The sequence below is a fragment of the Bos indicus x Bos taurus genome, chromosome 1 (assembly GCF_003369695.1).
Source record: "Bos indicus x Bos taurus breed Angus x Brahman F1 hybrid chromosome 1, Bos_hybrid_MaternalHap_v2.0, whole genome shotgun sequence".
Classification (NCBI taxonomy): Eukaryota; Metazoa; Chordata; class Mammalia; order Artiodactyla; family Bovidae; genus Bos; species Bos indicus x Bos taurus.
In genome coordinates this window covers 143187928-143201382 of record NC_040076.1, presented here as the reverse complement: position 1 = coordinate 143201382, position 13455 = coordinate 143187928, and the positions used below count along the sequence as shown (strand labels likewise).

At 53.4% G+C, this 13455-nt stretch overlaps 1 protein-coding gene across 1 annotated transcript; it reads left to right on the top strand.

The window, feature by feature from the left end:
* Positions 1-3342: 3342 nt before the first annotated feature.
* Positions 3343-7658, top strand: LOC113895698 (stefin-C). Its single transcript, XM_027547187.1, has 3 exons — positions 3343-3566; positions 6772-6873; positions 7320-7658. The coding sequence occupies exons 1-3, from the start codon at positions 3492-3494 to the stop codon at positions 7446-7448; spliced, it is 306 nt and encodes a 101-aa protein (XP_027402988.1). The 5' UTR covers positions 3343-3491; the 3' UTR covers positions 7449-7658.
* Positions 7659-13455: the final 5797 nt, after the last annotated feature.

The following is a 13455-nucleotide window of genomic DNA, read 5'->3' as shown; positions in this document are numbered from 1 at the left end:
GGTGGTAAGCTGTCTTTAACGTCCAGCTCTCACATCCACATATGACTACTAGAAAAACCATAGTTTTGACTAGACAGACTTTTGTTGGCAAAGTAATGTCTCTGCTCTTTAACATGCTGTCTGGGTTGGTCATAGCTTTTCTTCCAAGGGGCAAGTGTCTTTTAATTTCATGGCTGCAGTCACCATCTGCAGTGATTTTGGAGACCAGGGAAAGAAAGTCTGTCACTGTTTCCATTGTTTCCCCATCTATTTGCCATGAAGTGATGGAACCGTATGCCATGATCTTTGTTTTCTGAATGCTGACTTTTAAGGTAGATTTTTCACTCTCCTTTAGTTCCTCTTTGCTTTCTGCCATAAGGGTGGTGCCATTATCATAGCTGAGGTTATTGATATTTCTCCCAGCAATCTTGATTCCAGCTTGTGCTTCTTCCAGCCCAGCATTTCACATGATGTACTCTGCATATAAGTTAAATAAGCAGGGTGACAATATACAGCCTTGACGTTTGGAACCAGTCCATTGTTCCATGTCTGGTTTGAACTGTTGCTTCTTGATCTGCATACAGATTTCTCAGAAAGCAGGTAAAGTGGTCTGGTATTCCCACCTCTTGAAGAGTTTTCCACAGTTTGTTCTGATCCACACAGTCAAAGACTTTAGTGTAGTCAATGAAGCAGAAGTAGATGTTTTTCAGGAATTCTCTTGCTTTTTCTATGATCCAATGGATGTTGTCAATTTGATCTCCGGCTCCTCTGCCTTTTCTAAATCCAGCTTGAACATCTGGGAGTTCTTGGTTCATGTACTGTTGAAGCCTAGCTTGGAGAATTTTGAGCATTGCTTTGCTAGCATGTGAGATGAATGCAACTCTGCAGTAGTTTGATCATTCTTTAGCATTGCCTTTCTTTGGGATTGGAATAAAACCTGATCTTTTCCAGTCCTGTGATCACTGCTAAGTTTTCCAAATTTGCTGGCATATTGAGTACAAGGAGATCCAACTAGTCCATTCTGAAGGAGATCAGCCCTGGGTGTTCTTTGGAGGGAATGATGCTGAAGCTGAAGCTCCAGTACTTTGGCTACCTCATGAGAAGAGTTGACTCATTGGAAAAGACTGATGCTGGGAGGGATTGGGGGCAGGAGGAGAAGGGGACGACAGAGGATGAGATGGCTGGATGGCATCACTGACTCGATGGACGTGAGTTTGAGTGAACTCCGGGAGTTGGTGATGGACAGGAAGGCCTGGCGTGCTGTGATTCATGGGGTCACAAAGAGTTGGACACAACCGAGAGACTGAACTGAACTGAGTGCAGCACGTTCACAGCCTCATCTTTGAGGATTTGAAATAAGTCAACTGGAATTCCATCACCTCCACTAGCTTTATTTGTCATGACGCTTCCGGAGGCCCACTTGGCTTCACACTCTTGGATGTCTGGCTTTAGGTGATCACATCATTGTGGTTATCTGGGTCATTAAGATCTTTTTTGTATACTTCTCCTGTGGTATTCTTGCCACCTCTTCTTAATGTCTTCTGCTTCTGTATGGTCCATATCATTTCTGTCTTTCATTGAGCCCATCTTTGCATGAAACGTTCCCTTGGTATCTCTGATTTTCTTGAAGAGATCTCGTCTTTCTCATTCTATTGTTTTCCTCTATTTCTTTGCACTAATCACTTAGGAATGCTTTCTTATCTGTCCCTGCTATTCTTTGGAATTCTGCGTTCAGATGGATATATCTTTCTTTTCTCCTTTGTCATTCACTTCTCTTCTTTTATCGGCTATTTGTAAGGCCTCCTCAGACAACAGTTTTGCCTTTTTGCATTTCTTTTTCTTGGGGATGGTTTTGATCACAGCATCCTGTACAATGTGACAGACCTCATCCATTGTTCTTCAGGAACTCTGTCTTTCAGATCTAATCCCTTGAATCTATTTGTCACTTCTACTGTATAATCATAAGGGATTTGATTAAGGTCATACCAGAATGGTTTAGAGGTGTCTCTCCTTTCTTCAATTTAAGTCTGAATTTTGCAATAAGGAGTTCATGATCTGAGTCACAGTCAGCTCCCGGAATTGTTTTTGCTGACTGTATAGGGCTTCTCCATCTTTGGCTGCAAAGAATATAATCAATCTGATTTCTACTCTGATTACGCAAGAATTATCTCGAGTCTGAAGTGTCTCAGGGCAGGAGGAGGGGACAGAATTTTTAGAGAAACATTGCCTGAAACCTTCCCCCCACCTACGCCCCGCTGGTAAAAACACAGTAATAAGCACTTGCCTGAGTTGTCTCAAAATAGGAGTTCCCTGTAAGGTGTGCGTTACTGAGAAGCTACTGCCAAAATCTAACTGGAGACTTCTGGGGGGCCAGAAGGAGGTGGGTGAGGCCAGCCTATACTATGTTCTGCCAACCTCCCAGAAACACTCCCGCTGGAAACCATCTTGCCTGAGAGATGTGTGCGCCACCAGGAAGGGCCTCAGACCACACCTGGGCACAAGAAAGATGACTGACTGAAGATGACCTGGAAAGCTAAGCCCACCAATACCCAACCCGAGACTGGGCTGACCACAGGGTGGAGCGGGTCTCCTGGGCTCCCCTGACTCTGCTGCCCGCCTCCCGGCCCCCTTCCCCACCAAGGCCTCGGCCTTGTGTCTCACTCATGTGTCTCCTCAGATCATCGGTTCCCCAGGGTTACACAAGAGCCCAGGCTTGGACCCCAGAAGGGTGCCCCCGCCCCAGCCTGGGGAATAGCTGAACCTACTCTAATCCCATACCCATCAGAATCAAGTCCTAGTAAGTAACACCATCCGTCTGACCCCCATGCCATCTGAGGCCCTGGAGTCATTGCCTCCCTGCCTCTGAATCCTCTGTGGCTCTTCTGTCCACCCACGTCAGCCCTTCCTGTGTCACCAGTCACATGTCCATGATGTGCACAGCAGCCCACAGGACAGGCCAGAACGGGTGGGGCGCTGGGCCTGGCTGGGGGATGAGGGGCTCCAGGGGGCACGGGCAAGTCGCACTGAGGCCCAGGCGGCCCCTGCGCCTCTCCTCCAGCTCCTCCAGGTTCTGAGCTGGCGGGAGCTTCTCCTCTCTGCCCTTGGCAGCTCTCAGGTCTGCTGCTCCCGTGTCTCCAGGCTCCTGTGGAACCCGAAGGACAGGTGACTCCCATCATCCTCCCACCCGAGTGGACCCCTTTCTCTCTGGAGATTCTGTCGGTGCTGCCCCCCACTACCACACCCATCCTGCAGGGAGCTCCCACCCCTGCCTTGTGACTCTGCCACCCAGAGGAAGATACCGAAGTCCCGCCCCCGCCGAGTCAGAGCATGTTCCTGAATGGGACCAGGACTTCCCCTCCCTGTTCCCTGTCCCTCAACCTAGGCACCTCTCCTGGCTCCACCCACGCATCACAGGACCATCCCTCCAAGTCTGGCAGTTTCCCATTAGCTCACCCGTCCTGGGAGTGTCAGCAGCTCCTACAGCTCACCCGCCCAGCCTGCCGACTGCTGACATGTGGGGACCAAATCTTGGTGGGTTCTCAGATACTCAGGATGCCACAGCCGAGATCCAGGCCATCGCTGACCAGGTAGGGCTGCTGCGGGCAGAAGGGGTCCCGGGACCACGGTGGTCAGCAGTCATCACCTCTGGGACAGAGGCACTGCACCCTAGCACATCCCATTCTCTCTTGAGAAGAGAGAGAGGGCAGAGGAGTTGGAGGGGAGGCAAGGTGACAGTTGGGGAAAAGCACACGGAGAGCAAAGGGCACAGCGTGGGGTGAGGTCATCATGAGTGAGTCAGGGGCCCAGGCCGCCGAGACTCAGGCTGTTATTTTAGCACTTTCGTGTAGGTTTGAAACGCTCTCCAGTGAAACATTTGGCAACTGAAAGTAGCTGGGTCAAGTAGGCAGAGCATGGATCAGACCCTGGGCAGCAGTCCAGCCCCTTTTCCAGGAAAACTCTTGCACCCAAGGGTCATGTGGGGTTGGGGCCTGTCCCCCGCTCCTCACAAGGGAGACAAGTTCAGGGTCTGGGGCGGGTATTCGAGTTCTGATGAGAAGAGGAAACCTAGGTCCCTTATCTTTCTTGCCCACCGCCGCCCCCCTCCCCGCTCCACTGCTGCCTCCTACATCCCAGGGCATGCGCTCTGCTGCGTCCTGGATCCTACCTTTGGGATCATCTGACAGCAGTCGTGGAAGGGGTGAGTCAGTCTTGTGAGACCTTAGACACTGAGGGATCTGGGGGACAGCCAGTGAGAGCCAGGCAGAAGGGTGTTCCCTGTTCTCCCCCTCCATGGCCACTCAGCCCAGCCCTCCCTTCCTCTTCCTGGGCCTCCAGGCCTGAGAATCCCCGCTGGCCACATGAGCTTTGAGTGAGGGTGAGCCGCCTCGGGAGACAAGGGTTTCTGTCTTAGGGGCTGCACTTGGGGTCCATCCCTTGAGAGTCACCTGTCAGTGCACCGTCCTCACTGCCCTGGGAGCGAGGTGGCCACCTGTGTGCTGGGTGGGCTCTGTGAGGGGCAGGGGCACCATCTGGGGGCCTTTTGTACTGAAGTTTTCCTGAATAGATAAGGAGAAGTGAGGCCAGAGACAGACCTGTATCCACCACATCCAGCCATCCTTGCACAGAGCAGGGCTCTCCTGCTTCCACTCCTGAGACAGACAGAGAGATGATTTCATCCCAGGCCCCCGGGAGGGTTTGTGGACATCACTCACCCCCAGGCTGGGTAAACGGTCTGAGGGTCAGTTCCATACAGCTCCGTGAAGAAGGGCTGCACAGCTGAGTGTTGAGACAAGGGTGGGCACTGGCCCAGGGGGACACACCCACACTGACCACCCTGAGAGCCGTGGCAGCCTCATGGAAGAGCAGGTGGCCCACCTTCTCACTACCTGACCCTCCCTCCTCCTGTCCTTTCCCCGACCCAATCACCAGAGTGCCCCTCCCTGCAGGCCCTTGCCAGGTGACTCACTGGCATGCATAATGGTGATGCCCTTGGCTCCCCAAGCAGCAGGCGCTTGGGCTTCACCAAGCTCCTCTGACACCCAGAACTGGTCTGGGGACTTCAGGGCAGTGAGCGCCTGTGGCTGCTGAGCACTCAGAAACCAGATTAGATCTTAAAGTCAAGACAAAGCAACCTGCTCTCCCTTCCTCCATAACAAAGCTCAGTTCCCTAAAGGCCAAGACCCTAGAAAACCTGACTGATCCAAGGGCATCATTAACATCTGACACCAAAGATCAGAAACAGCCTCTGCCCAAAGGCCCTGCATCCTAGTTCAGTTCAGTTCAGTTCAGTCCTAGGGAGACCGTCTAAAAAGGCAGCAAAGGACCACCCTGGTGGCCCAGGGGAGAAGAATCCACAGGCCAGTGCAGGGGACCTGGGATCCATCCCTGGTCCGGGATGATACCGCATAGGGATAAGCAAGTAAGCCCAAGTGCCACAATTCTCGAGCCCGAGCTCTAGAGCCAGGGAGCCAAGACTACTGAAGCCCCCATGCCTAGAGCCTGTGCTCTCAACAGAAGCCCCCACTCTTTGAAACTGGAGAAAAAAAAAAAGGAACTGGAGAAAGCTGGCATGCAGCCTCAAAGACCTAAGGCAGCCAAAAAAAAAAAAAAGAATAAGTAACTAAAAGTTAACAATGGAAAACCCAGAGTTATGACACGTTTAAAAACTAAAAACTAAAAATAAATAAAAATTTAAAGTAGAAAAGCATTTTTTTAAAACTGTCTGCAGAAGAAACTGAGATTCTTAAGAGAACCCTGGAAAAGGAAATGACAACCCATTCCAGTATTCTTGCCTGGAGAATTCCATGAATAGAGGAGCCACGCAGGCTCCATGGGGTCGCAAGGAGTCGGACACCACTGAGTGATTAACATCGTCACTTTCACTTTTTTTTTCCCCAAGAGAATTAAGGCACCTCTATAAGATCAAACCAGTCAATCCTAAAGGAAATCAACCCTGAATATTCACTGGAAGGACTGATGATGGAGCTGAAGCTCCAGTCCTTTGGCCACCTGCCAGGAAGAGCTGACTCATAGAAAAGACCCTGATGCTGGGAAAAATCGAGGGCAGCAGGAGAAGGCGTCAGCAGAGTATGAGATCATTAGATAGCATCACTGACTCAATGGAGATGAATTTGAGCAAACTCTGGGAGACTGGAGAACAGAGGAGCCTGGCGTGCCACAATCCTTGGGGTCACAAAGAGTCAGACATGACTTAGCAATTGAACATTAACAACAGAAGATGGAAGACTGAATTTTTAATAAATATTTATTTATTTTACTTTGGCTGTGCCACGTAGTTACTTGCAGCAAGTAGCTCTTCTTTGCAGCGTGTAGGATACAGTTCACCAACCAGGAATCGAACCCGGGCCCCTTGCATTGCTGTCACTGAGTCTTACCCACTAGACCACTGAGGAAGTCCCTGGAAAATTATCTTTAACGTTCAATTTAGTTTAATTCTTTAAAATATTTTAATTTTCACTTTTAAAAGAGTAACTGAAAAATGGTATGTATGTACTCTTTCAAAAGAACTAAGTAAAAAGAAAAACAGGGTGTGAACTTATACACATTGTCTTGATGGTGAAAATATAAAATTCCCATCCTTGAAAAAGAAAAGAGAAATGATACAGAGAACATTTTTCTGTCCTTTATCATCAGAGTCGACAGTTGAGTGTGTCTGCTTAGCTGTAAAGGGCAGATGAGGTGTAGAAAGTGTGCAGTGCCCAGGCATGAGAGTTCAGGGGTGACATCTAATACAGGTGAGCTCACCTGTCTCTCCCTTCTCCCCTTCCGCAGGTGAAGTCCCAGCTGGAGGAGAAGGAGAACAAGAAGTTCCCAGTGTTCAAGGCTGTGAAATTCAGGAGCCAGGTGGTTGCTGGGATGAACTACTTGATCAAGGTGGGGTGTCAGCCTCTTGGGAGAGTCTGGCTGAAGTGGGAGCTCGAAGGTGCCCAGGGCAGGAGTGCTCAGCAGGGTCCTGCGGCAGCCCTCAGCTTCAGGGGTTTGGTGGCTGTCCAAAATGAGCATGCGTGTGCAAGCATGTATGTGTGCATGTGCGTGTGTGCACGTGTGTGCTGCGGCCTCCTTGGAGAAGAGGACCTAGCCTCTCGGGTGACCAAGGGCTCTGCTGGAATGAGTGTGGGGGAGGGGTGCTGGCTGGGCACCTAGGGTGTCCCCTGCACTTGAAGGAGGAGGGTGAGAATGTCCTCAGCCCAGTCTCTGGGGACATGAAGGGACGCAGCCTCCAGGCATCCAGGACCCTCCTACCATCCAGCCAAGTCCAGTGGAGCAGGGGGACTTGGGGTCAGAGGCCCCACCTGCCCCTCACTGGACTCTCCTTTCAGGTTCAAGTGGACGAGGATGACTTCGTGCACATCCGAGTGTTTGAAAGCCTCCCACACGAGAACAAGCCCGTGGCCTTGACCAGCTACCAGACCAACAAAAGCAGGCATGACGAGCTGACCTACTTCTAGGCCTGATTTTCAGAGTCCATCACCCACGTGGGTCTCTCCTCTGCAGACCTGTCTGGGACCAGACGCGGTGCCCCTCGTGGTGGGGTGGTGTCTCTGTTCCCTGCTTTCACTGTGTTCATTTTTTTCTCTCAATCCATGATTTTAACTAAATTTCCTTCGAGGGGAGCTTGAGTTATCTTTAAATAAACATGTGTTTTCTGTTTTCACAAATTGTCTCTGTTGGGGTTTTTTCCTTCATCTGAAGCTATAATCACAGTAGAGAAGTGTCAGCAGGTGAGAGGTGTCCTGGGTGGAGCCCCCGCTGGGCCTCCTGCCGCCTGAGCCCCCTTCCCTGAGGAGCCGAGGAGGGGAGAGTGTGGCCCAGGTGGCAGTGGGCAGGTGGTACACCCAGGGTTCTGGGAACGTGTGCTCTAACCACAGCTCCACAGGCTGTCCTGGTGACTCTGTGTCGTGTCTCCAGGTCTCAGAACCCCCCACCCCATCGTGTACAGTAAGAGGGGGTGAGAAAATCTGACCCTAGAGCATTAGTTCTAGATGGACTCAGATACATTCACGCATTTCTGCTCGGGTAGAGATGCACAGATGTGTGCAGGGAGGCTGTGACCCGCAGGGCCCGCTGAGTGCCATGTCCTGCGAGTCCGGCCCCAACTACCCACTGACTGCCCGGGTTATGCGCTGGGTCTGTCTCAAGGCTTCCTGGTTTCAGCAGCCGGTTACTACCGTTAGTGAAGTCAATCCAGTGATGTGTTTGCCGTGTGTGTGTGTTCGTGTGCAGTAGAATAGAAAAGCGCACCCTGCATTGTAAGACTAAATGCTGGGGACAGTTCTGTGTGGCTCAGGGTCCAGGTGGACAGCCTGTTCCTGAGGGCAGAGTCTGCCCCCTTCCTGTCTCCACTTCGTCTCTGGGGCAGGTGGTATTCTGTGTCAGGCCTGCTGCTGATGGATCGGAGGTGCAGGTCATGAGGGCTGAATGCAGAGCAGGTAAACAGTCCTTGGGGAGCAAACAGACCTGTGAGAGCAGGAGAAGGAGACTCAGTCAGGAGCTGTGTGTGTCCTGCCCTATCCTGAGCTCTAGGACAGAAAACTTGCATCTCCAGCTCTTGGTCTGGGAAAATAGAAGCCAGCGAGCATATTTACATCGACTTGAAGATCAGCTATATTTCCACCTGGAAACTTCCAGTGAAGGGGGGCGGATGGGGGATGCTATGTAGGTGCCTGGACGGGACCGACAGCCCACACCTCATAGCAGGGAGCACGGAGCACAGGGACGGAGGCAGGTGTGACCACTGGGTTCAGAGGGTCCCCCAGGTGTGTGCTGGGGGTGACAAGGTTTTGACACTAGAAGAGGTGGTGGTTGCAAACCATTGTGAATGCACTAAACACACTGAAGTGTACACTGTCAAATGGTAAACAGACTTTGCTGCCAGTCCACCGGCTCAGACTCCACACTTATACTGTAGGGACCACAGGTTTGATCCCTGGTCAGGAAACTAAGTTCCCACATGTCACGCAGGGCTGCCAAAACTAAGTCAATTAAAATTTTTTTAGAAAGAGGGAAGCTACTTTAAAAAATAAATAAAATAAAAAGAATAAATACAATGGTAAAGTGTATGTTGTGTGAGAAATAAAAGTGTATGTTGTGTGAATCACACCTCGGTAAGAAATTGACAAAAATGCCAACAGGACACCAGAGGCAGTCTGGGCAGGGTGGCAGAGGATTTCAGGGACTGCTGGGGGGTGCTCTCTCATTGCCCCCAGACCCAGTGTCCCCACCAGCCGTAGGTGCTGACCTAGTGGACACCCCTGCTCTCTGGCCCCCTGCACCTGCTTCAGGGACCCCCAGGGACACCTGGGCCCTGCCTGATCCAAGGATATCCTCTCCAGCCAGTCTCTCACTCAGCCCCAGCCCCTAACGGTCCCCCACCGGGAAGAGAATCTGCCCGGTCCCTCTCTGCACACGTGCAAAGGGCCCCTCCTTTGCACCCACCCTGAGTAGCCTCTGTTTCCCGGACCAGACTGAGGCTTGTGCCCTGGGGAGACACAGACACGGTGGCCCTCCCCACCCCCACCAGCCGGCACCCCAGTCCTCAAGCTCTCCAGACAGGGGGGAGCCCCTCAGGGTGGGCAGGCATCTTCCCCTCGCCCCACCCCAGTCCTCAAGCTCTCCAGACAGGGGGGAGCCCCTCTGGGTGGGCAGGCACCTTCCCCTCGTCCCACCCCAGTCCTCAAGCTCTCCAGACAGGGAGGAGCCCCTCTGTGTGGGCAGGCACCTTCCCCTCGCCCCCCTTCCCCATCCTCTCTTAGCAGCCCTTGGGGGCTTCTTCCTCCCCTGTGCCCAGAACTTTGGGGCAATGCTTGGAGGTTCTGCCGCCCGGGTCCCCAGACTGCTGAGTGGCCGGCCCCTGTGTGATGTGGAGGCTGTGTCCCTGCTGGGGGTAGGTGGAGGGGAGTGTGGGACCGTCCAGGCTCAGCTCAGAGAGAGCAGCCCGCGGGCACAAGCTCTCTGAGTGCCCTGGGAACTCAGGGTCTCTGCTGACAGATGAGGTCCAGCAGGTGGGGCTTGTGCCCTGCAGACAGCTGTGGCCGTGGCCATCTGTCTCATCCAGCTGGAGTGTCCAGGGGGCCCTAAGCGAGGGGCTCCAGGGCTTCAGAGCTTCCTGCTTCTTAACCGCCCCCACAGCACAACCTGGTCAGGAGTCTTGTCTGGGCACAGTCGTGATGGACTCTGCCGAGCTGAGTGTTTGTGTGCCAGACCCCCTACTGGCAGGGGCAAGAGTGGACAGCAGGGCAATCGGGACCCCTCTGTAAGGGAGCTTATGATGTTGTGGGTGACCAGACACTGATGGCTTCCCACCTAGATCCGACCTCCCCACCTGCCCTGAGGAAACGAGGACTGTATAATTGGGACGCATGAAAACCCACACTTCCCAGACTCCTTTGCAGCAGGCGTGGTCACAACTGGTGAGTCCCAGCAGGTGGGACTCAGGCACAGCCTGATCAAGGGGCTGCCACAGGGCCAGAGTCTGCAGCAGCTGGCGTGGTTTCCCAGAACTCCTCTCCCAGGAAGCTCTCTGTGACCACAGGGACCGGCATGTAGGTCCACTGGCGTAGGGGGAGGTCCTGAGGGCCAACTAGAGGACACGGCTCCTCAGGAGTCTGGTGCCTGCCCTGGCGAGGCGGGTGGAGAGGAGCGGAATTGCTGGGCCCCTTTGGTGGAACCTGACCACGTCTGCCCTCCTTCTCCTCACTCTTCCCCGTGGGGATGCCCCCCTTTGCCGCCTTTAAGGATAAATCATCAAGGAGCACACACAGGAAGGGCTGCCTGGTGGCTGGCCTGGCCAGGCCCTCAGGCTGCACGTGGCCCTGAGCACTCAGAGGAGGAGGACGAATTACAGCCCCGCCCAGTACACAGCTGTCTGTGGATATGGTGGCCTCCTGGCCATCGAGCAGGTATGCCTGACAGGGTCTCTGTGGTGAGGGCATGATGGGCTTTTCCAGAGGAAGCAGGCCAGGGGCTCAGACACAACATATGCCCCCAGGAGCCCAGACCAGGCCAGGGCACTGCTGGGTGACCCACCAGCAGCCAGCTCAGCAGTCCCGGGCAGTGTTTGCCCCAGAAGGTCTTTGTTTGGATGGGTGGGTGGGTGGGGGGCAGCCAGAGATTTAAGGGGGTGAAGCTTGGGGAATGAGCAGTCTGGCCTCCTCCCTGGGTGGAGAGGCACAGCTTCTTCTTTTTTTTTTACTTTTTTTTTTTTTGAGGCACAGCTTCTAACCGGACTGGAGTGTTGTGGGAGGGAAGAGGGGAACTCAGCCGATTGTGTGGGTTGGGGTAAGCCTGAGACCTGAAGGGCAGAGGGGCGGAGACCTGGCAGGGCTAGCCCTGGGGGCCCTGGAGGATGCGGTCAGGTTGGAGCCGCATACCTGGCCGTGAGGTGGGGAGGCTGGGCTGCAGCCCTGACCCCTTTGCTTTGGGCCAGTGGCCAATCTGTGTTTCAGGGAGCCTCTCAGCAGAGCTGGGACCTTGGTTTATAGAGGCAGCTCTCCAGTTCCCACCTGTGTCTTCTCATGGGCTTCTTTCCTCAGTCTGAGGTCTTAGGGCCCCCATCCCAGGGTGATCTCATTTAACTGAACTGTATCTGCAAAGACCCTATTTCCAAATAAGGCTGCATTCACAGCCAGGGCAGGGGGCTGGGGCGGGGGGCAGCAGTTAGGATAGACACTCTGGGGACACAATTCAACCCACAACTGAAGTCACAGATGGCCCACATCAGCAGATGTTCTTCTGTTGTAGCTAACGTACTGCACCCAGCCCTGTCTCCCATCCCAAGACTCCCACCCACCTGGTGCTCCCCATGTCTGCTGGCACCCAGGAGCTGGTCCTGTGCTCCCAGGGCATGTAGGGCCTTCCTAGCAGCCCAGGCTGTGCTTCCTTCTCCACTTGGTTGAAACCTGCCTGGTGATGGGCCTGGAGCAAAGGAGGCAGTGGAGGCCCACCCGAAAGGAACCAGCGTCAGCACCCGCCTCAGGTGTGTGACTGTTGCTTGCTCTCCAGATGAGGGAGCTGAGTTTCCGCAAAGGCGCAAAGGAAGGGTAGTGGTCTGCTGCAGCATGGGGCATCCGGATGAATTAGGCGTTGGGCTCAAGACCCCAGGTGCATCCTTCAGGCATCCCTATCCCAGGCTTTGAGGCCCTCTCCTCCCCTGTGAGGACCCTACTTTCAATGCACTGGGTTTCCCAGGTGGCTCAGTGGTAAAGAACCTGCCTGCCAATGCAGGATATGTGGGAGATGCAGATTCAGTTCCTGGGTCAGGAAGATCCCCTGGCAAAGGAAACAACAACCCACTCCAGTATTCTTGCCTGGAGAATCCCATGGACAGAGGAGCCTGGTGGGCTACAGTCCATGGGGTTGCAAAGAGTCAGACATGACTGAGCGACTTAACAACAATCAACTTTCCACGCTATCCAACAATCGACTTCCCATGCAACCCACAGTCTCTGTTTCCAGGGCTGCCAGGCGCATCACTCGCCTGCCTCCTCATGCGTCTGCTTCCCTCAGCATCTCGTCAGAACACCAGGTACCAGATTGAGCCCCACTCTGCTGCAGTGTGACCTCATCTTAACTAGTACATCTGCAAAGACCGTGTTTCCAAATGTCACACTCTGAGGTTCTAGCGGACCTTTTTGGAGGACACCATTGATCTGGGGGAGACAGCTGTCAAAGCTAAACTTAAACATCCTCTTCAGGGTTGCTACCTTCATAACAAGACCCTGAATTTTCATTCAAAGAGGGCAAACTGAAATGTGAATTGATCTCCGTGAAACTTTTAGGAAAGGGGGCGAGGGATGGATGGAGGGAGGGAAAAGTGCCTTCTCTCCTCTCCCTCTCCTCCCTCTCCCCCCACTCCAAGGTCACACACAAGTGCCACACCCCAGGGAAAGCAGAGCAACAAGACAGAAGGGGCTGGGGCCAGCCTTGTGCTGGCTAAGACCCTGCTGCAGGGGCCAGCCTGAGTCTGCACCTTATGGGGAATTTATTCAATGCTGTAATTTAGGCAGAATTTCAGACAGGATGAGACTGTGTGGCTATGATCCCAGAAGCCCTGGGAAAGCTCCCTGCAATGCACGCCCTAGTGCCCGAATCCTATGGATGTACCCTACACAGCAAAAGGGACTTTGCAGATGCGTCTTAAAATGAGGAGTTGGTCTTGGAGTAGCCAGGTGGGCCCAGCGTCATCACAGGGTCTCCATGAGAGGGAGGCAGGAAAGTTAGTGTGAGGGAGACTGAAGAGGCTATGCTGCTGGCTCTGAAGGTGGAGAAGGAGCCGTGAGCAAAAGGGTGCAGGTCCCTCTAGAAAGATGGAAAAGGCAAGTTAGAGATTCTCTCTGGATCCCCAAGAAGGAACCAGAGCCGCCCACCCATTTTCAGACATCTGACATCCAGGCTGTGAAAGGATAAATCTGCGTTACTGCAAGCCCCTCGATTGGTAGAAATGTGTTACAGCAGCCA